The sequence below is a fragment of the Taudactylus pleione genome, unplaced genomic scaffold (assembly GCF_031769625.1).
Source record: "Taudactylus pleione unplaced genomic scaffold, aTauple2 ptg000019l, whole genome shotgun sequence".
NCBI classification, from domain to species: Eukaryota; Metazoa; Chordata; class Amphibia; order Anura; family Myobatrachidae; genus Taudactylus; species Taudactylus pleione.
Window position 1 is genome coordinate 32,230,606 of NW_028284421.1, and position 22,773 is coordinate 32,253,378.

A 22,773-nucleotide genomic window follows, 5' to 3' on the forward strand; every position below is an offset into this window, starting at 1 on the left:
AAAGCCTGGGTCTTCAAGGAATGCACTTTCATGACTTAAACAGCAAAGTGTCTGGATCCATTTCCTTGCTGTCCCTGATCTCGACTGTCTGCCTGACGACACACAGTACATGTTTAGAATGTTTATGTACCAAAGCCCTTCTGGGTTGCTGTGGTGCCTATTTGAGAACCGTAGAAGCATCATTATTGGAGGAAACAGATCAGATGAAAGCTGCAATGAACTAACATAGTATCAGCAAGAAAAGTCTGCAGATCCATTGCAAACGTGCTATGCCTTGTAGTTCAACTGAGATAATATCATGTTAACATTTTGTTGCCTCCAATGGTTCTGCAGCTTTTGAAAGATCTCTGGGTAAAAGGGCCAATCGCCAATTTAAATCCTGGGAATGAAAACTGCTGCATTGGCTGGAGCATATTTCTCCACCCAATGTATGATCCTGCTGGTATCTCTCATGGCTATGGCACTCTTGGTGATTTATGCAAGTCACAGCATTGTATCTTGATGATGCTTTCTCACAAGAACTGGCATCTACTGAGAAGGGCATTGGAAACCATTAAGGTCCAGTAAACTTATTGGGAGCTTTGCGCCTCTGGAGTTTAAAACCTAGTAACCTGGACTGAATGGTCCCCCAGCCTTGCAACCTGGAGTCAATCACCACTATTGTCCTATACCTTGCTTCACAGCCACCACCAAAGCTATAGACAAACCTGAAGTACTAGTGAGCCATTAAGTACTAGTGAAACATGTTTTATTTCAAATTAAGTTTGATTTAGAATGTTCACTTATTAAATTGTGCAAATTGCACCATCTCAAAAAGGTGAAAACCATCTTTGTCAGGCCCTTCATGCAAAGGTGAACAGACAAGTGCATGCGAGCCAACGAGTGTTTGAATAGTACCAGTAAATAAGAGGAAAGTACACCTTTCTGGAGAGAACACAATTTGTTTACATGTGTCGAACAAAAGGTACAGAAAGATCATCTGCTGAGAAGTCAGGATGGATTTACTGACATGGTTAATTCAACTGTGAGCATCCAAGGTCTGAGAGGTCTACAAAGCACAAATCTGCAGCAAGGCTGGAGAGTTGGCCTTGATCTGCAGATCGACAGGGTAAGAAAAAGACCATCAGCCCAATGGATCTGAGAATAGCAGATATAACGGTCATGATTTTTGCAAACACCCTCCGAGCTGAGGCAGCACAAAACTGAAAATGATTGGACTGAATCTGAATAGGCACTGTGGTTTTTCCCAGATTGGAACATGTAAGTAGATATTCCTAATGGTCATGGACACCATGAACTTGACCTCTGCCAAACATTTGATGACTGACATCAAGGGCTTGTCCACCCACAAGAGGATGTATAGGGATTTCAGGTTCAGAATAGGTTGGAAAGAACCATCCAATTTCTGGACCATAAAGATTTGAGTAAAAACTCAAGTTCCAGGACTGGTGTAACTACTTCTACAGGTAGAATAGACTGAATGGTTTCTCTCTGAGCAAAATGTGTTCTTTTATCTCCAGAAAGACCCGTGATGGAAAAGAGTCTAGACTTGAACTTCTGGAAATATAGGATACATACCGACTTACAGTGTCCGTGGTGAAATCTAACCACTGGTCAAGAAAGAGAACCAGCACATACGTACTGCACCAGCACAGGCATTGCAGCATAAACAGTTTTAAGGGTTGCCTCAATTTTACTTCCTGTGCTATCCTGTAAGGTAGCAATAGAAATACTGGTAGTCTTAGACAGGCAATCTATGGAATTATCTACCCTAGTAATTATTTTGCCATAAACCCGTTAGGGAGCAGATAGAGATACAGCAATCTGCAGAATACCATAACAATTTGATCAAACTTGGGCCACGCTTTAGAAGGCATGTCCTCCAACTGAGCGAAAAATGGGGAAAAATAGTTTGATCTTTTTCCACTTAAACTGCGAAGTATCTGGAATCTCCATTTCCTCGCTGTCCCTGATCTCTATTGTTTGCCTGATGACACACAGTAGATAAGGCGCTTCAAGCTTCCTACTGGAATCCTCCTCAGGACATAAGGAAACCCCAGGGTTTGAGTGTTCCACTAGTTTGGTTCCTCCTGAATCCATTTGTTGTTCCTCTCACATACCACATCCTGGACTGGGCACAAGGCAACATGGAGTAAAATCTGAAGTTGGCAAAAATATAGCCACTCTCTCTTCTCCAGGGTAAGCCCTGGACAAACTCTCCTTCCCTGACAGAGAACATTATTTAAGAAAAGTAGAGGACCACTGCAGTTACACAACTCATACAGCTGTAGAGCTGCAAAAGACATATGCCAAAGATAGGGAAGAGTCTACAGAAAACCCAGCACCCCTATACACTTCAGCACTACCTCTCTACAAAAGCAGATGGGAAGTAGAAGGAGCTGCTTAAGGCTGCTCCTAGAAAATAGCCGCTGTGCCCCTTCTGACCACTTAAACTAACCTAATGTGACGTGGAGCTAACTTGATAGACAGCCACAACCAAATTGTATCTATACTGTGTGGCAAGATCAGGATAAGGATGTTGGCTCCTGGGGTAAATGGTGGCACTTGTCATGCAGCAGCCAAGTAGTAGTACACCAGTCAGGGCCTTGGTACAAATATCTACAGCTAGTTTTATTAGTAGCACAAAAATAAACAAGATATAAAAGTAAATCCTGGCCTGTCCAGCTCTAACTAAACAAAATTATTTCCTATCTCAGAGTGGAGGGATCTAACATACCTCTCACTAAACAGAAGTCTTTAGCACAGCACTTACATTCAGTAATCACAGTGTCTCATCAGGAATCTGACCTTTTCCACAGGAAGTGAGAAACTGTATACAGTGACTAATGCTGAATACACACTGCACAGATATATCTGCAGATCTGCTGCATGTTTATGCTGATCGCCTGTACACACTTGCCGATGGGATATGTCTGAACGACGTCGTTCACAGATATATTGCTGGTACACACTGGCCAACGGGCATCCGATATATTGGCCGATCAATTGAGCTTTAAGGTGGGTACACACTGCACAGATATATCTGCAGATCAAGTGATCTGCAGATATATCTACAGATGATGGTCATTCATACATACACATCTGCTTCCGGCAGCGGCTCCCGCTGGACGGGGGACGTGTCCCGTCCACTTCCCCGCGCCCTCTGCTGCATGTGTACACACTGGCCGATGGACAGGTATATCTGTAGACGCGATATCTGCAGAGGCGAACGACGTCGTTCACAGACATATCGCTGGTACACAGTGGCCGACGAGCATCAGATATAATGGCCGATCAATTGATCAGCCAATATATCTGTCAGTGTGTACCCAGCTAAACACACCCTTTATCAGCCTCTCACAAGTGGTCTGGCAATCAAGACTGCTAATCAGCTTCTGTCTACCAAACAGAAGCAAAATACTTGGGGCATAAATATCACCCTTTGGCAGCCTTTCCAGTGTTTTGTCACAACATACACACATTACAGGTTAAATCCATAGATTAGGATTGGTTACAAAAACAAGGCCTAATGTCAAGAAAGACAATTACCAGTGGCTTCCATGGCCTTTTTGATCTGTCTGATCGAGAATCCCATTTCTAGTAAAGGAACAACCACAGCAGGCGGGGGTGGGGAAGTAGAGAGACGGCTGCTGGGATCTGATGAAGCTGTAGGAAGAAAAACAAGGATGGTTAACATTATCCTTTATTTATATAGCCAACGTTATACACAGCACATTACACAGTCTGTACAGTATAACTACCAATCTGTTTTTACTTTTATTCTTCATGAAGGATGAAGCAAATGGAGGCTAAATAAGCTAAACTCGCAGAACATACAATTCCACATAAATAGCACAAGGCAGTAATGCTAATCACCATACCAGCGTGTTGCCCCAAGCACTGCAACAAGGTGAAATTCAATGAAAAATGTAAAAGGTTAGAATTGTTCTCTCTATATCTGTGCTTCCTATATGAAAAGCTGCATCTTATGAAGACACTGTGCTGTTGTTGATGGGCAACACGCTAAAAGGATCACAGGCAGCACCTGACTTATCCAAAAAGAGCTTGCTTTACAATTTTTTGTAAAAAAAAATTAACTCAAAATCAAAAAAGAAAAGCAAGAAAATATAGTTTTAATATATGTGTATTTGTAACGCACAGTATCGCTTGAAATCAGTATTAGAAATATAAATTTTCTCTAGTATCCAATCTGGGAGACACTGCTATTATGGGTATAGGAGACTGGGTATTGGAGCAGATACTCCAACCCTCTCTATGCCCTCCCACCTTCAATCTCAGATGTGTCTATTCTCCAGTGGATGAAGCCAAAAGCTGACCATAACAATGTCGATATTACAATGTTGACAGTTACGCCGACATTGTTAAAATGCCGGCATGCAACTGGTCGACATTCTAAGAATGTCGACAGATGAGATGCAGAGACTGTCAGAATGTCAACATTAGGGTAGGGCAGCAGTAGGGTTCGGTTTAGGCTTGGGGGGTATTTAAGAATTAGAGGGAGGGTTACAGGTAGGGATTAAGGTTACAGATAGTGAAGAAATACTCACCGGAACACCAGGAGTGACTGTCACATGACCGCCGAGATTTGGAAGACTCCACTGGAGCCGCCAGGAGAAGATAAGTCACCGTTGGGCCACCAGGACAAAATGTCAATGTTTCATTCTACATGATGAATGTTGGCATGGTCAACGTAGACATTATGACAATGTCGACATTTTGTATCCAACCTATTCTTCTATATATACTATTGCTGGGGAAGGTAGTTACCTCCTTCAAAGTGGTACTGTTTTCCCAATTCCATTCAAGGTCACTTCAGTTCCAGTTTTTGGCTCAATGGTCAAATCCTCAGCTGGACAGGTATATTGTACGATTATCTACTTAGACCAGAACAGGAAGGTTCTCCGGTACTAAGGCGACCTTGAAGAATGTAATGATGGCCAGGTGGTCTTTCATCTGGGGTACTGGTTTCACCCGATCCTCATGATTCTGCAAGTGGGAAAATGTCCACATAATACTCAATGCATCAGACTGACCGAGGAGGGCATAGTAAATCTTCAGCAGAACCTCCTTTCCCTCTTCTTCAAAGAAGAGATCTTCTAAACCAGGGCCTGTTTCTTCACCCCGGTTTGAACTGTTTGGCTTTATCAGAATGGAACTTTATGCGCAGATCCTAAAGGCTAGGGGTCCCTCTAGTGGAGTAGTCCAGAGCATGCAACAGATACAAAAAACATCTACCCCAAGGATTGGAGGACGTACATCGTTTGATGTAAACACAGAGGAGATTCCCTTTACCAGTTCAGACACCTTTCCTCCTTGCAGATCGACTTGGATCTGGGGCTTAGACTGTCGTACCTCAAGGGTCAGATCTCGGCTCTTTCTTTTTCGTTCCGAAGGAAACTTGCCTAGATTCCTTAGTTGCAAACGTTTATGCAAATAAAGATTAAATGACCAAACCAGAAAATAAAAAATTTTATTCAAATTTGTAATAAAAATCTTCCGTATCTGGGGCAAAAAGTAATAGCGTGCGAGCCAGTGTCGCTGTGGGAATATATGCGAGTAATCACTTTTTTTTTTAAAAAGCAGCTAGCATGTTAAAGGAAAAAACAGATTTTGCCTTTAACATTCTTGCCGTTTTAGAAAAACGGGAATACTTTTGCCTTAAACATGTGTGCTGCTTTAAAAAGGGGACACTGGAGCTTCATGACAGTGGGGTATAGACGGTGGGTTGAGTTGAGCCTGGCACTTTAAAAATCTACAAGTGTGACTGGCTCCTCCCCCCCTCTATGCCCAATCAGCCCCAGTTTTAAAGAACTGAGCCAGAGAGGAGACGGAGAACAGACTGAAGAACAGAGAAGGAGAACAGGAAAAGAAACAATCCAACATACTGACACACTGCAACAACACAGCAAGGCTGCAGGGATGAACAGTCACACAACCAGAACAGACCAAACTGCAACAGAACTGAAGCAGAACAAGTAACTGATAAACAGGCAAGAAGCACTGGGTGGGCGTCCAGTGTCCCCTGTGGAATCGGAGAAATGGATTTAACGGTAAGTACCAAAATCCTGTTTTCTCCTTCATCCACTAGGGGACACTGGAACTTCATGACAGTGGGGACGTCCCAAAGCTACCCTCCTGGGAGGGGTGGGGGGGGGAGAGTGCTGAACGCCCTGCAAGACACTGCGACCAAAACTTGAAGCAGAAGCCGCAAAAGTGTCAAATCTGTAGAAACGTACAAAAGTATGAACCGAAGACCACGTAGCTGCTCTACAAAGCTGTGAAGCTGAGACACCTCTACGTGCCGCCCAAGAAGTACCCACAGAGCGCGTAGAATGCGCAGAAATGGATACCGGCGGTGGTCGAGCAGAAGCAACATCTGCCTGACGAATAGTCAGACGAATACACTTGGCCAAAGTCTGCCTAGACACAGGCCAGCCACGCCGATTGGCCTCATAAAGGACGAACAGAGCCTCTGATTTACGTAGTCCCTCAGTACAGGCCACATAAATGCGAAAAAAAAACTACATCCAAGGAGTGAGAATCCCCGGAAGAGTCCGACAACTCTGGCACTACAATCGGCTGATTCAGATGAAACTCCGAGACCACCTTGGGCAAAAAGGAAGGGCGGGTACGAAGTTCCGCCCGATCTTCGTGACAAATCAAGTAAGGGGAACGGAGGGACAAAGCTCCAAGTTCAGACACTCGTCTGGCCGAAGCCAGGGCCAATAAAAGGATCATCTTCCAAGTCAAATACTTCAATTCCACATCCTGCAAAGGCTCAAAGGTGGATGACTGAAGAAAAGATAAAACAAGATTCAGGTCCCAAGGAGCCGTGGGTGGCACAAAGGGGGGCTGAATTCTAAGTACCCCTTGAAAAAAGGTCTGAACCTCCGGAATCAGAGCTAGGCGACGCTGGAAAAAAATAGAAAGAGCAGAAATCTGCACTTTAAGCGATCCCAAGCGTAGGCCAGCGTCAAGGTCTTTTTGAAGAAAAAGAAGAAGACGCGGTAAATGAAAAGAGGAAGTAGAAGATCCACGAATTCACACCAGGAGATATAAGCCCTCCAAATGCGATGATAATGAGCTGATGTTACCGGTTTTCTAGCCCTAAGCATGGTAGGAATGACCGACCTAGGAACACCATAGCTTCTTAGGATGGCGGTCTCAATAGCCACGCCGTCAAACGAAGCCGCCGTAAATCCGGGTACACACATGGACCCTGTTGTAGAAGGTCCGATCGTAGCAGAAGAGGCCAAGGTTCGTCTGCTAGGAGGAATAATAGATCAGAGTACCAAACCCGATGAGGCCAATCCGGAGCCACTAGGATGACTGTGGATGACTCTCGTTTGATCCGCTTGAGAATCCGAGGGAGAAGCGGAAACAGTGGGAACAGGTACACAAGGCTGTATGGCCAAGGGATCAGTAAAGCATCTGCTCCCACTGCTGCCGGATCCATGGTCCTGGAGCAGTAAAGGGGTAGTTGATGATTTATCCATGATGCCATCAGATCTATCTGTGGTTTCCCCCATCTGCAAACAAGTTGACGGAAGACCTCGGGATGAAGGGACCACTCCCTGGTATGAAGATCCTGACGACTGAGGAAGTCCGCCTCCCAGTTGTCGACTCCCGGAATAAATACTGCGGAAATTACCTCTACGTGTTTTTCTGCCCACAGAAGGACGCGACTGGCTTCTCTCATTGCCAGACGACTGCGGGTTCCTCCATGGCGATTTATGTATGCCACTGCCGTGGCGTTGTCGGATTGTATCGAACTGGAAGTCCTCGTAACAGAGGAGCAGCCTGTATCAAAGCCCTGTAGACTGCCCGCAGTTCGAGAACATTGATTGGTAAGAGGGATTCCTGCTGCGACCAAAGCCCTTGGAAGTGACTGTCCAGAACCACAGCTCCCCATCCGTGGAGGCTGGCATCCATGGTGACCAAGGTCCAATTCCAAATTCCGAAGCGCCGACCCGCTAACAGATGCTCGTCCGAAGCCACCAGAGCAAGGATATGCGGGTTCGGGGAGACAGACGCACCAGCCGATGCATCTGTAGGTGGGACCCGGACCATTGAGACAGAGGATCCAGTTGAAAAATTCTGGAGTGAAATCTGCCGAATTGGATGGCCTCGAAGGAAGCCACCATTTTTCCCAGGAGACGGATGCAAAGATGCACAGACACTTTCCTGGGTCTGAGCACCAAAAGAACCAGCTCCTGTATGGCTATGGCAAGAATATACGAAGCAAAACCGTGTCTAGAATCATTCCTAGGAACTAAAGTCTCTGTGACGGCATCAACTGAGACTTCTGGAAGTTCACAATCCATCCGTGTTGAATGAGAATCTGATGTGTAAGGGACACTTGGTGTAAAAGGACTTCTGCCGTCGGAGCCTTGATGAGTAAATCGTCTAGGTACGGAACGATAGTCACCCCCCGAGAGCGCAAGTGAGAAACCTTGACGGCCATCACTTTGGTGAATACCCTGGGAGCTGACGAGAGACCGAACGGTAGGGCCTGAAACTGGTAATGAACTTCCTTGATGGCAAATCTGAGGAAAGCCTGGTGAGGAACGCAAATCGGGATATGCAGATAGGGTCCTTGATGTCTATCGACACCAGAAACTCTCCTGCCTCTAGTCCCGCAATGACAGAATGGAGAGACTCCATCTTGAACCTGTGAAATGGAAGATACTGGTTCAAGGATTTCAGATTCAGAATGGGTCTGAGTGACCCATCCGGTTTCGGAAGCACAAAAAGGTTTGAGTAAAACCCTTGCTGTCTTTGTGCAGTGGGAACTGCAACAAGAACCTCGGCCAGCAAAAGTTTGTTGATCGCCTGACGCAAAATTAGTTGCTTCAAGGGATCGACAGGAATACCTGTTGTAAAATAACGCACAGGAGGAGTGAAGGCGAACTCGATCTTGTATCCCTGAGATACCAGATTCCGAACCCAAGTGTCTGGAGAAGTCAGTCTCGTAAACCTCCGAGAAACGCTGGAGACGAGTCCCCACCTTCGGATTTCCGAGATGGGATGGGAGCCCGTCATGCCACAGGCTTGTCTGCTGGCTTGGGATCTGGACGGCGGGCATTAGTCGCTTGACGTCCTCTAGCACAGCCTCCTCGCCCCGCTGAAGACAAACCTCGCGGTCGTCCCTGAAATCTTGCAGATGCTCAAAAGGAACGAAAGGAAGGTCCCCTAAACGATCGACGCGGAGGAGGTGCTGATGAAGGTAGAAAAGTACTCTTACCTCCAGTGGCCAGCGAGATCTTGTCCAGCTCTGGACCAAATAAAATATCGCTTGTGAAAGGAAGAGCTTCAACCGCTCTTTTTGACTCAGCATCCGCTTGCCAGGCACGAAGCCAAAGTGCCCGGCGAGCAGAGACCGCCGAAGCAGAAATCCTAGCGCCTACCTGGCCGATATCTCTGGAGGCGTCTCCTAAGTATACTGCAGATTCCTGAATATGTTCTGCCAAGGTAATAAGATCTGCCCGCGGAGTGTTGGATTTAAGACCCTCAGTCAATTGTTCCGCCCGTTTTTCCACAGCCTTGTTGACCCAAGATCCTACCAAGGCCGGCCGGAGAAGTGCACCTGCAGCCGTATAAATGGATTTCAAAGTGGTTTCTAATCTCCGCTCTGAGGTTTCCTTCAATGTAGTAGCTCCTGGAACAGGTAACGTGGTCTTCTTTGACAACCGAGAAACCGAAGAATCCACAGGTGGCGGGGTCTCCCACCTCTTTCTATTTTCCGCTGGAAACGGGTAAAGAGAAAAAACGCTTAGGAATCTGGAATTTACGGTCCGGATTCTGCCAGGCTGCCGTCATCTGTTCGTCCAACTGGAGAGAAACAGGGAATGTGACAGCAATCCTCTGTGACCTGGCAAATAAGGAGTCTTCTAACGATTCTGGAGCTTCCGGGCCAGAAATCTTAAGAACTTCCCTCACCGCTAGGATGAGTGCATCAATACCTTGCATTGCCTCAGGTTCTTGTGAGTAAGTCTCTACGTCTGATTCGTCCAGCATCTCCTCTTCCTCCTCCTGAGACGAGTGATCCACTGCAGAATCCTCATCTGACTGGAGAACCACCGGAAGAGCCCTCTTCTTAGATGGGCGACTTACCGTAAGCTTCTTGAGCTTTAGACGCAGAACCCATAACCTGAGCAAGGCTATTCACCGAGCGGACTAAATTCTGAGCCCACGCTGGTTCTGGTGCTAGAAAAGGGTGAGATGTGCTAGGTAGATCTCTGGCGGCCTCCCGTTCCCTACGGGAAGCGGCTAATTCAGAAGAAAGATCCGCCATGACCCCTGCCAAACTATTTATGAAGGAGGGAGTGACAGACTGCGTGTTAGCACTCTCTGCTTCACAAGTCTCGCACAGGGAAGACCCTTCGGAGCGAAAATGGGTACATTTTTTCCTGCACTTAGTGCAGGCAAGCAGCTTTTGTGAAGCAGCTTTTTCTGTTCTGGATGTCATCATTTACTCACAGACAGACACCACATACAACTCAGTAATGCAGAAGGAGTATACGGAGAAGCAGAATTTCAATAATAATGCTACTCAAGTATGGGAGCAGACAGAGCAATATAGGGAGGAGCAGAATTTCAATAATAATGCTACTCAAGTTGCAGACAGAGCAATATAGGAGGAGCAGAATTTCAATAATAATGCTACTCAGTAACAGGGGCAGGCAGTGCAATATAAGGGAGGAGCAGAATTTCCTTAATAATGCTACTCAATAGAAAACATAAGGTAGTTAAAACTACCTTACTGTAATTACAGACCCCCTGTAGAAGCTGTCAGCCTTCTCCCCTTCCTTCAGTGCCTTCAGGGGGCCTCTAGCTCTACTGAGGCGCCACTCCCTTATCAGAGCGCGCCAAACTAGCCAAGGCAGGGAGGGACCTATAAGGACCTATAAGCTCCAGCCCTTTTAATGGCCGCCACTATTATATGCGCGCGGCTTACACTTCCCAGCCGCGCTGAACTGCGGGGGCCAGCAGCACGACCGCCACAAGTGATGAACGCGCCGGTGCCTTCACACAAGCACCGGCACGCAGAGGTAGGACTGCCGCTGATGCAGAGATTGCCTACCTAACAGCCAGCGCTGGTGTTTTTCCGCAATTTTCCGATTATTTTCACCTCTCCTGCTAGTCAGGAGAGGTGTGCATACTTACAGAGCTGCTGCGGCCAGAGCGCTGGGCAGTGAGGGGAGAGCGGGGACCCGGACACAACCCGGTGTCAGCTGTGGCGGGCCCCGCTGAGTCTAATGACTCCTTAACTGCCAAAGAGCAGCCTCCCCTCCATAGGGTGACCGGACACAGGTTGCAGTAGCCGTGTGGTACCCTCTCTGGCGACTCCCCCGTTGCAGGCAGACTGTCACAGCCAACAGTCTGCCTGTCCTCTTGCTTGATTCTTTCTTTTTTATATATAAATTAATATAAGGGCTGGAGACAGCCCCCTGTGCACTGGCTCTACTCAGGCACATTCTAAAAACTGGGGCTGATGGGGCATAGAGGGGGAGGAGCCAGTCACACTTGTAGATTTTTAAAGTGCCAGGCTCAACTCAACCCACCGTCTATACCCCACTATCATGAAGCTCCAGTGTCCCCTAGTGGATGAAGGAGAAAACATGAATACTCGCATGTATTCAGGCAGCGGTGCAGGCTCGCACTCTATAACATTTAGCCACTTATGTCAATAAGAGAGCGCAAATTGTAATAAAAATAAATAAATAAATAAAAAAGACTTATGTCTTGCAGTACCTGGTTAAGTCCTTTTCTTCACACTCCATAGGGGACACAGGCTTAGACCATGGGTATAGGTGGAGCAGGAGGAGTCCGGGCACCATATAGTTAAGCTTCTTCTCCCAGCATTCGTAGAGGACTAAAGGGGGTCTCGTCCATGGAGAACCCGAGGTGACTAAAAACCTTGTGAGTTCTGGCCTATAGGTCTCAAGCTTTTCTGTTAAGAGGAAGACTCGCTGAACCATGTAATCCAGCAAGGCCCCAGAAGGTACATCTCCTGCGACGGAGTCCAGGTGGAATATATCCCATTGATGAGTTTTCTGTGGGACTGGAGAGACCTATTGAGTGACCAAAGTGTTCCTTGAGAACATCCGGAGACAGGGCAAGGATCAGAAGGTTGTTTAAACAGGTAGAAAACCCGACACCCCTGCGACGTAAATGATTTACCATGACTTTCGTTAAAAGTGGATGGACTCTGGAAAGCCCAAATGGCAATGTCTGAAAATTAAAGTGCTCCTCTCAGACTGCAAGCCAGAGGAAACTCTGGTGACTGGGCCTCTCATTGCATGCTATGTGCTGTTCTCACAGTGGCAACAAATCTGTGTCTCTCATTGCACGTTATGCCCTGTTCCCACAATGCCAGCACACACGTGTACCTACACGCTACACACTGCATACAGTGCCAACACATCAGTGTACATTGTGGCACGCTACAAAAAAAACAAGAGATATGGTAAGAACTTACCTTTGTTATCTCTGTTTCTACGAAGTCCATAGGGTCCACAGGGTTGACCTTGGGGATATAGCTGGATCAGGATCCATGGGCACCACACAGTTAAGCTTTTAGCTCCCAGGATGCACTTGGGTCCTCCTCTATACCCCGCCCCCGAGCCACAGGCACCTCAGTTGGTAAGCAGCCTAGGCCGGAGGAGAATATGGAACAGAGAGAAGGAAGACTGGAACACACAAGAAACCATACTCACAGAAAAAGGAGATGGAAATACCGGTGACCAGCAACACAGCCCATTAGAAGCCAGGTGCGTCAGGGCGGGCGCCCTGTGGACCCTATGGACTTCGTAGAAACAGAGATAACAAAGGTAAGTTCTTACCATATCTCTTGTTTTCTACTTCAGGGTCCATAGGGGGTCCACAGGGTTGACCTTGGGGATGTCCCAAAGCAGTTCAACTAAGGGCGGGGACGCTCCTGTGCAGAAAGGAGAATCCTGCGCCCGAAGGATGCATCCTGAGAGGCAAAGGTGTCAAACGCATAAAATCTTAGAAACGTTTGAACCGAAGACCAAGTGGCTGCCTTACACAGCTGAACAGCTGAGGCACCACGTTTAGCAGCCCAAGAAGGGCCCACAGAACGAGTGGAATGAGCCTTAACAGAGGCTGGAACAGGTAAATGCTCTCGTATCTAAGCCTCCCTAATAACAGACAAAACCAACGGGCCAAAGTCTGGTTGTTGGCAGGCCAACCCCTCTTATGAAAACCAAAGAGGACAAACAAGGAGTCGGACTTTCGAACAGAAGCAGTCCGATCAACATAAACTCTGAGAGCACGGACAATGTCCAACGAAGTCTCCCCTGCTGTAAGATCAGGGGACTGAAAGGCTGGGACCACCAGTTCCTGATTGATATGGAACTTAGAGACAACCTTAGGTAAACACTCAGGACGAGTGCGAAGCACTGCTCTGTCCTGGAGAAAATAATTAAGAAGGGGGGACTACATGAGAGTGCCCCCAACTCAGAAACCCTCCTTGCTGAAGCAATAGCCAGGAGAATCCTGAGAACACCCCGGAAAAAAAGTCTGTACGTCCGGTAACATAGCAATTCTACGTTGGTACCAAACCGATAAAGCAGACACGTGCACCTTCAGAGAGGAAAGGCGTAAACCTAAGTCCAAACCCGACTGAAGAAAAGCCAGAATCCTTGAAACTCTGAATACCTGAGGATCATAAGTTTCTGGACTCACACCACTGAAAGTACGTGTGCCACACTCTATGGTAAATCCTTGCAGAAGCAGGCTTGCGTGCCCTCAGCATGGTGGAAATAACGGAACTAGAAAAGCCCCGGGACCTTAAGACGGCCGTCTCAAGAGCCACGCCGTCAAAGACAGACGACCCAGATCCGGGTAAAGGTAGGGCCCCTGAGACAACAAGTCCTGCCGCTGAGGAGGAAGGTACGGAACATCGATGGACAGACTCTGTAGGTTGGAGTACCACGGACGTCTTGGCCACGCTGGGGCCACCAGTACCAGAGTGCCTCCGTCCTGATAGAACTTGCGCAGGACCCAAGGCAGAAGGGATATCGGAGGAAACAGATATGCCAGCTGAAACGTCCATCTGACCTACAGAGCGTCCACCAGACTGGCGCCGTCGTCCCTTGTCCTTGACCTGTACACGGGCAACTTGTGACTGTGACGAGAGGCCATCAAGTCCATCTCCGGCAGTCCCTACTTGTCCATGAGTAGTTGGAATACCACTGGATGAAGCGACCATTCCCCTGGATGCACGTCGTAACAGCTGAGGAAGTCTGCCTCCCAATTGAGGATTCCGGGAATGAAGACTGCAGAGATCGCTGGAAAGTGGCACTCCGCCCAGGTTAGGATGTGAGACACTTCTGCCATCGCAGCCCGGCTGCGAGTTCCTCCCTGGTGATTGATGTACGCCACCGTGGTGGCGTTGTCTGACTGCACTTGCACCGCCCTTCCGTGAAGAGTGGTGCCGGCCGACTGCAGAGCCCTGTACACGGCTCTTAGTTCCAGAACATTAATGGGGAGAGCCGCTTCCTCCGCTGTCCAACAACCCTGAAGTGACAAGGAGCCTGTCACCGCCCCCCAACCCCGAAGACTGGCATCTGTCGTGAGCCGAACCCAGTCCGGGATCCAAAAGGGGCGAACCTCGAGAAGGTGAGCTGTTTAAAGCCACCAATTCAGGGACTGTCGTACATCCGGAGATATCACCAGGGTCTGTGACCGGATCCGGTGAGGCAACCCATTCCAGTTTGCTAGAATCAGCCTCAGCAGAGGCCTGGAGTGAAACTGGGCAAATTCCACCATGTCGAATGCCGACACCCTGGAACCCAGCACTCTCATTGCCGAGTGTACTGAAAGACTGGCACAATCCAGGCAACTGCGTATCCGCAACTGTAGGGAAGATACCTTTTCTAGAGTTAGAAAGATCCGCTGCTGATGAGAGTCTAGGAGGGCCCCCAGATGGACCCTCTGCTGAGATGGGATCAGGGATGACTTCCTCCAATTTATTAACCACCCGTGCATCTGCAGACAAGCCACCGTCAGTTGGAGATGTTGCAGCAGAACCTCCGGAGAGCTTGCCAGCAATAGGAGGTCGCCCAGATACGCTAACAACCGTACCCCCTGGTTCCGAAGGTGGGCAGCCATAACTGCCATCACCTTGGTGAACACCCTCGGCGCTGTGGAGAGCCCGGAACTGGTAGTGACGGTGCAACAGAGCGAACCGCAGACACCTCTGATGTGACGTTGCTATCGGCACATGGAGGTAAGCGTCCTGGATATCCAGGGAGACCATGTAATCCCCTGGTTCCATAGCCAGAATTATGGAACACAAGGTTTACATTCTGAACCTGGGAATCCTGAGAAACCTGTTCAAAGACTTTAAATTTAGAACGGGTCGATGGGAGCCATTGGGTTTCTGTACCAGAAACAGCAGAATAGTACCCCATCCCATGCTGAGATTGTGGAACAGGTACAATGACCCCTGCAGTCAGCAAGGAGTCTATAGCTTCCCTGATCAGCATAGCCTTGGCTATGTCCTGAGAAGGACTCGTGCAGAAAAAACTAGTGAGGCGGTCTGCGCCGACAAGACAGGGCGTACCCCTGGGAGACCACTTCTCGCACCCAGGCATCGGTGGTGGTATTGAACCAGCTCTGGGCGAAATGAAGAAGTCGGCCTCCCCTCTGGGATCCCCCAGAGGGAGGCCCGTCCCATCAGGCGGAAGGCTTATCTTCCTGTTTGGAAGAGGGACGCCTGGCACTCTAAGCTTGTTTCTTGGACCTAGCCAGTCTATCCACGATCCTATCCAAGTCTCGACCAAAAAGTAATTCCCCATTAAAAGGTAAGGCCTCCAGGCCCTTGTTTGAATCAGCGTCTGCTCTCCAGGACCTCAGCCATAAGGAGCGGCGGGCATGCACAGCCGCAGCCGACACCCTAGAGGTTAGCAGACTAGCGTCCAAGGAAGCTTCTCCAATATAAGAAGCCGCATCACTCATCTGTCCTAGTAATGCCCTCTGGACTTCCTGAGTATCCTCAGGAAAAGTGTCCCCTAAGGCATTGGCCCAACCCTAATGGCCTTAGCCACCAGGAAATGGCCCTGGACGGGCAAGCAATTGCTCCCGAGAGGGAATAAATAGACTTAAGGCAAGCCTCAACCTTTCTGTCCGTGGGATCCTTTAACGAGGAAACTGACGGTATTGGCAGCGTAGCACTCTTAATAAGGCGTGTGACATGGGAATCCACCGCCGGTGGAGCTACCCACTTCCTACAATGCGCCTCCGGGAATGGATAATTGGAAGCCAACCTCTTTTGAGGCACAAATCTCTTACTGGGTGTCTGCCAAGCCACCGCCATATGATCCGTTAATTGATCAGATAGGGGGAATACCGCCGAAGTCACCTTAGTTTTTTTTTTTTTTTTAAACTAGGGAATTTCTACTTAGGATCAGGTGCCTCATCCTCTATTAGGAGAATGGCACGCACCGCCCTAACCAGAGCTCCTAACTCCTGAGCCGAGGTGTACGAATCGGAGTCGTCCTGGACATCACCCTCATCTGAGGACCCCTCAGTGTCCGAAATCTGCGCCGCATGCAACTTATGTGCACGCTTAGACGCCCCTGCAGCCCTGTCATTGTGCAGCATCGACTGAAAAGTCGAAGATGCAGCTGCCAGACTCTGGACTGAACTGGAGAGCACGTCCACCCATGGTGGAGGAGCTGCCACATTGGTCTGGAAAGGCACCACAGACTGTTGTGTAGCAGGAGAGGCCTGAAAATAGATAGGCAATCCTGAATAAGGGTCCACAGTCTGTGACCCAGAGGAACTCTGCAATAATTGCGGGGTACACTGGTAATGGGAAATGGTAGGCTGGGACAGAGTCCTCGTAGGGACAGCAGACGGAGCAGCAAGGCGGTCCGCCAGAGACACCAGCACCTGTGAAAACATAGCCCATGGTGGCTCCTGTGTCATAGGGGGTCTGGATTGACCAGGAGTCAACTGACACCGCTCATAAAGGCCATCCAGAGATGCCTCTTCCCTATGTGATCCCGCAGAGCAGCGCCTGCAGGAAAACAACACTGGAGTCCCGGAGTGCTCAACTTCACCCTCAGACATAACCAAATATAATGTACAGACAAAATATATATGGCAATAGAGGAAAAAAGAACTGCACTTCCCTGTGTGCTGAACAACAGTCCTGAATATGGCACTGTGTAGCACACAACTGTATGTGACAGACCTCACAAATACTTGATTTATATATGTGAGGTTAGTAGGAAAGCCCCTCCTCCACACCTGTAGGGCTAAGGAAGAAGGAAAGAGATAGATATAAGCTGACAGTAATAAGAGAAAAATACAGACAGCAGCACTAGCAAAAGTCACATACCATGCAGGAAGATATACTCACTGCACCTTTACACTACACTCAACCGCCCAGATTCAGTGTCTGGGAGGGCTATAGTGCTGTGTACGCCGTCCTAACAGGGGAGAGGTACACAGGGGGACCGGTCCGCGTGCTCCCTGAGGGATCTGCGCTGCCACATGTAGAAAAAAAAAAAATGGCCGCCAGAGACCTCAGAGGAGGAGTGGCCGAGTGAACTGCAGCTCAGGGACGCTAGACATGCAGGCTGAAAAGCACGCTGAGCTGAGGGGAGGAGCCGCTGAACAGGGAAGGCTTCCTCCCCTGGCTGGCCATAACCCCAGGGATGCTGGCTTCCCGCTTGCCGGTTATCCCTGGTGGTCTAGTGGTCCCACGGGTTATGGGGGGGCCCGCCGCCACTGCCAGCAGCCTCCGGTCTGTCCCCAGGACCGGAGGCTAAAGGACTGCATTTAAGGTATTCCGCGCGCCGCTGCTAGCCAGCGACGCGCGGCTTACCTGAATCCCCGGCGACTCCGGCAGCAGTCCTGGGAGGTAGACAGAGTCCGGCTAGTACGGACTCTGTCCTCCCGCCGCGATCCCCAGTTCAGTACTGGCGTCGCGGCGCCAGTCGGGGATCAGAGCGGCAGCGTGGGCGTCTGTACAGACAGCCCTTCGCTGCCGTCTGTAGTAAAAAGAGAAACTAAAATAAATAAAATCTATTAGAAAATAAAAAGCTTCTGGGGGCTGCTCCTGCAGCCCCCCTGCGCGGTGACCGAGTCCGGCCGGGCACCAGCTTACACTGAGGTGCCTGTGGCTCTGGGGCGGGGTATAGAGGAGGACCCAAGTGCATCCTGGGAGCTAAAAGCTTAACTGTGTGGTGCCCATGGATCCTGATCCAGCTATATCCCCAAGGTCAACCCTGTGGACCCCCTATGGACCCTGAAGTAGAAATAACCCTTAGTGTATTCTGTGGGTACCACCTCTCGGCGTATTGCAGCTATAACGCTTTCTGTGTGTTCCCCGTAGAGGCAAAATCCCAAGGCTTCACATTTTTACTCTAAACAGTTAATGAATTTATGCCTGGTGATTTTTAATTGTATTTTAAACAAGTTTAGCTTTTGTTTGAATTATTTTAACTTATTTATTTTATATAAACATGCATTATTTTTATTATACTTTTACTGACCTAGAATAGAGTGGATTTTCATTAAATATTAATTAGATTTTCATTTTACTGTTTCTGACATCTGATTTGTCATTTTATGATCTTTTCTGTTTTTTTATTTTATATCAGGAAACACAGTAATTCCTTAATTAGAAACAGCAAGCTTTCGCTATTACATTAGGTGTTTTAACTACTTCAGTGTTCACCTGGAATTTTGTGCATTTGTTTTATGCAAGGGATTGTTCACAACCAACCACCTTATGTCCCACCCGTGCCTCCTTGGGACTTAAATTTGATCTTCGAAGTCCTCCTTAGAGCCCCATTTCCGTCGCTTGAGATAGTGGAGCTGCGATTCTCTACCTGGAAGGTTTTGCCCCTGCTACCTATAGCTTCAGCCAGACGGATGTAAGAATTGCCTGCCCTGTCCTTTAAGTGTCTATTGTTGATTTTCCAACCAAACAGGGTTGTCCTACACACTCGTTCATTTTATCGGCCCATGGATTTGTCCAGCTTCCACATAAACCAAGAAATTATCCTACAGGCTTTTTCAGCAGTCTGATCAAACTGCTTCCAGATATCCTCTATGACTTCTGGATGTTGTTTGGGCCTTGAAGATCTATAGTAATTATGCATCTCTTGATGTTATACGATGCTCAGAAATGAGGCTGGCTGGAATCAAGGCAATCAGTGAAACAATGACTTAATGCAACAATCTGGCAGGCATATGTATCTGAAAAACATGCCAGTGCAGGAATCTATTTGGGCTCAGCCTACACATGCTGTGTGCTTCCTGGGTGGTGCGACAAGGTCCCTCGGTTGAGTAACAGTGCAGGATGGCTCACTGGTATTCTGTGCACTAGCTTACAAAGGTTTACAGGTTTCACAACTTTGCTTCAAAGGATATCAGTTTTGCACAAAAACGGAGGGCTTTGCCAGAGCATACAAGTCCTTCTAATGCTTGCTTTGGGACATCCCAAAGTAGCAGTGTCCCTCAGACTGGATGCTAGAGAAAAGAAGATTGTTGTAGTCAACGTAAAATTAATTTCTTGTATTTCATTCATGGGACACTGCAATCCCTCTTATTGTTTATATGATGTTACTCTTGTTGTTTGTTAAAAGTGCAAGTTGCGTTATCCATATGGCTTTGTTAGTTAAATAAACAGAGCTCCCTGTGGAGTTGGAGGACATAGATGGGGTTGGAATCTTCAGTTAACAGTTTAGTGTTGGGCCAAGTGCCCATCCCTCTATAGCCAGAGTACCAAAGTCCCCCAGATGCGATTACGTGAAATGGATTTTACTGCGAGTACAAAAATCCTTATTTCTATTTCCTTACTCTTACTCTACCCACCTAACAAGGGAGGTTAAAAGGTGTCTGTATAACCTCTGTGAGGAAGACGAAGGTTGAGAAGATTGTAGTAGCACTGACCAAATAGTGCTAGTCTCACACTCTTTGGCAAGAAATTGGATAAGTGACATAACCATTTAAATGGGCACTGGTGGTCACTTGTAGAAATAAGGACCTGATTTCATGTCAAATGATGCTAGAGTACCACTGGGACTGCTCTACCACCTTGTGAGTACCGTGACTGAATCATGAAAAGAATGGGACAGTGGAAGGCACAACAGGATAAGTAATCATTTCATGCTGGTAGCATATTACTTCTAAAACTTGCTTATTACTGGCACCACAACATCTGGGATATTACTAGGTACTGCTAATATTGTTTATATATTATTCTGCATTACTAAAGAGGTGGAATATTAATTGGCTTTACTTTTACTGGTGACATGTTCATATTAGTACTACTACTGCTGACCTGTTAATATCATTACTACTGTAGTTGCATATATGGGCATTATTGCTACTGGGTAAAATCACTGAGTATTATTCGTATTGTTATATTACAAGGCATTGTCACTGTTTCTAGCATATTACTGGGAATCACTGCAGCTGGTGAATTAGTCATGGACATTTGTACCACTGGTGGCTCAAATGAGATCCTCCTGTTCAGCTCAAATGGCTGGATCTTGTTGATTTTGGCTGCTTTTGTATCCACAGTTAAATGCAAGCAAAGTATAAATGTGTGTATAATATATGCATGTTTAATGAAAAACAACCCCAACATGTACCAGTAATCAACTGTCATATGCCATGTAACGAAGACAAAAGATACAGCAGAACATCCTAACCCAACCCTAATCCCTCAAACCTAATGTCCTGACCCTAAAGGGGTAGGCTAGATGGGCCAAGTGGTTCTTATCTGCCGTCAAATTCTATGTTTCTATGTTTATTTTATCTTTATATGGTTTACACCTTCAACTGAATATTAGATACATGTTTTGCCACGAGCACAGCTTTGCACACTCACCTGTCCGGTTGGTGTGTCTTGATGGCTGAGAGTCAGGGGATGTCAGACTTTGTCTCCTTCCCACATCATCTGTGGGGGATGTGGGTAGTGATGTTATTGGAGGAGTCTGTGCACGACGTGTGGGCAGGACTGTAGTGGTTGGGTAGCTCGAAAACATTTGCCTAAAGAATGAAATGTAATATACTTAAGAAGCATGGAATGCAAAGAAACCTATGCAAGATATCAGCTAGTATAAAGTTGCCAGAATAACTAGGTATATGAATTAGGCAGTCCTACATCTTCAACATGCAAACAGACCAAAGAATTTTATATTTGTTTGTCTGTCTGGTTATGCATTCGGACACCCCTGCACAGATTAGGATGATACCAACGCAAGGTGGTCCAGTTAGATCCCGGCCAGGTGTTAGGGGGGTTAGGGCCCCAGCCGGACCTCTCATTGGTGTACGCCAGGCAGAACTTTTACCCAGGAGCCTGTTGAGCCTTTCACTGCATGGATTTGGACGAAAACTTCAGAGTGGTAACATTGGATGCCAGAAGACTTATTAGGGGGTTGAGGTCCCAGTCAGACCTCTCATTGGTGTACACTCTGCAGAACTTTGACCCGGGGACGCTGGGCAGAACTTTGACCCAGGGAGCCTGTTCTGGGCCTTCCACTGGATGGATATGGGCGACATTACATAATTTGGACAAAAACTTCACAGAGTGGTAACATTAGATCTCAGAAGACATACTAGGGGGTTTAGGTCCCAGTCTGACCTCCCGTTGGTGTACGCTGGGCAGAAATTTGACCCGGGGAGCCTGTTCTGGGCTTTCCACTGGATGGATTTGGATGAAAACTTTACAGAGGGGTGGCAATTGGTCTGGGATGCCTAATGGAGAAGTTGGGGTCCTGGTCGGACCTCACGACGGAGTGCGCCAGGCAGAACTTTAACCAGGGAGCCTGTTCTGGGCCTTCCACTGGATGGATTTTGACGACATCACATAATAAAAACTTAATAACTTAAATATTTAAACCCGGGCAACGCTGGGTACTTCAGGTAGTTGCTTAATATAGTCATTAATGCAAGCGTTTAAGCATGTTCACAAAAAGTCACTAAAATAGTTATTTGCTGAAACTACCCGTCCCTTATATATTCTCCCCTTCCCCTAGCTCCTCAGTTATCGGACTAGCAAAGCCAAAAGGAGAAAAATAGTGAATGAAAAAAACTTGTGTTCCCCAGATTGGACACAATGGAATAGATTTTTGCTAAGAAAATCCACTTTCCTCATTCATCCTAATATGGCAACACTGATGCGGGACTTCCCAAAACAAGCCTCAAGAGGGAGCTGGATCACACACAAGCAGTGCTGTACGCAAAACTTTGCAAGCAAAACTTGCATACTTGGCCACAAACGTGTGGAAATGATAGAATTTGGTAAACGTGACCAGAGGACCAGCTGGCCGCCTTGCACAGCTATTCAACTGAGGCACCCTGTCGCACTGCCTAAGAAGCTCTCATGGCCCGAGTTGAGCATGCCTGAATGGGAACCAGAATAGACTCACCCACAGTTATATAAGCCTGCTTGATGGTTGCAGTAATCCAACTAGCAATGAAATGCTTTGACACTGGTTAGACTTTTATGAGTGTCGTAAAGCACTAAGAAACAGTCTGTCTTTCTCAAAGCAGCAGTCCTGTCTACATATACACGGAGTGCTCGTATCACATCCAAAAATTGGAGGACACCCTCTGGATCAGATGGATGCAAGACTGGAACAACAATGAACCTGATTCAGGTGAAAATCTGAAACCACCTTCGGAATAAAGGACCGCCGAGAATGGAGAACCTCCCAGTCCACATTTAAACTTAAAAGGGGGAAGCTAGCTGCCAAC

The 22,773-nt window shown here is 47.5% G+C and overlaps 1 protein-coding gene across 12 annotated transcripts in view; it reads right to left on the bottom strand.

The window, feature by feature from the left end:
- The window catches only part of HERC1 (HECT and RLD domain containing E3 ubiquitin protein ligase family member 1), a 305,583-nt gene that overhangs the window by 128,382 nt on the left and 154,428 nt on the right, over nucleotides 1-22,773 (bottom strand). For all 12 annotated transcript variants that reach the window (XM_088446526.1, XM_088446573.1, XM_088446582.1 and 9 more), the window contains exons 41-42: nucleotides 20,903-21,063; nucleotides 3,550-3,666 (exon numbers count right to left, since the gene is read on the bottom strand). In XM_088446526.1, coding sequence (XP_088302652.1) covers nucleotides 3,550-3,666; nucleotides 20,903-21,063 — 278 coding nt within the window. The remainder of the gene's footprint in view (nucleotides 1-3,549; nucleotides 3,667-20,902; nucleotides 21,064-22,773) is intronic.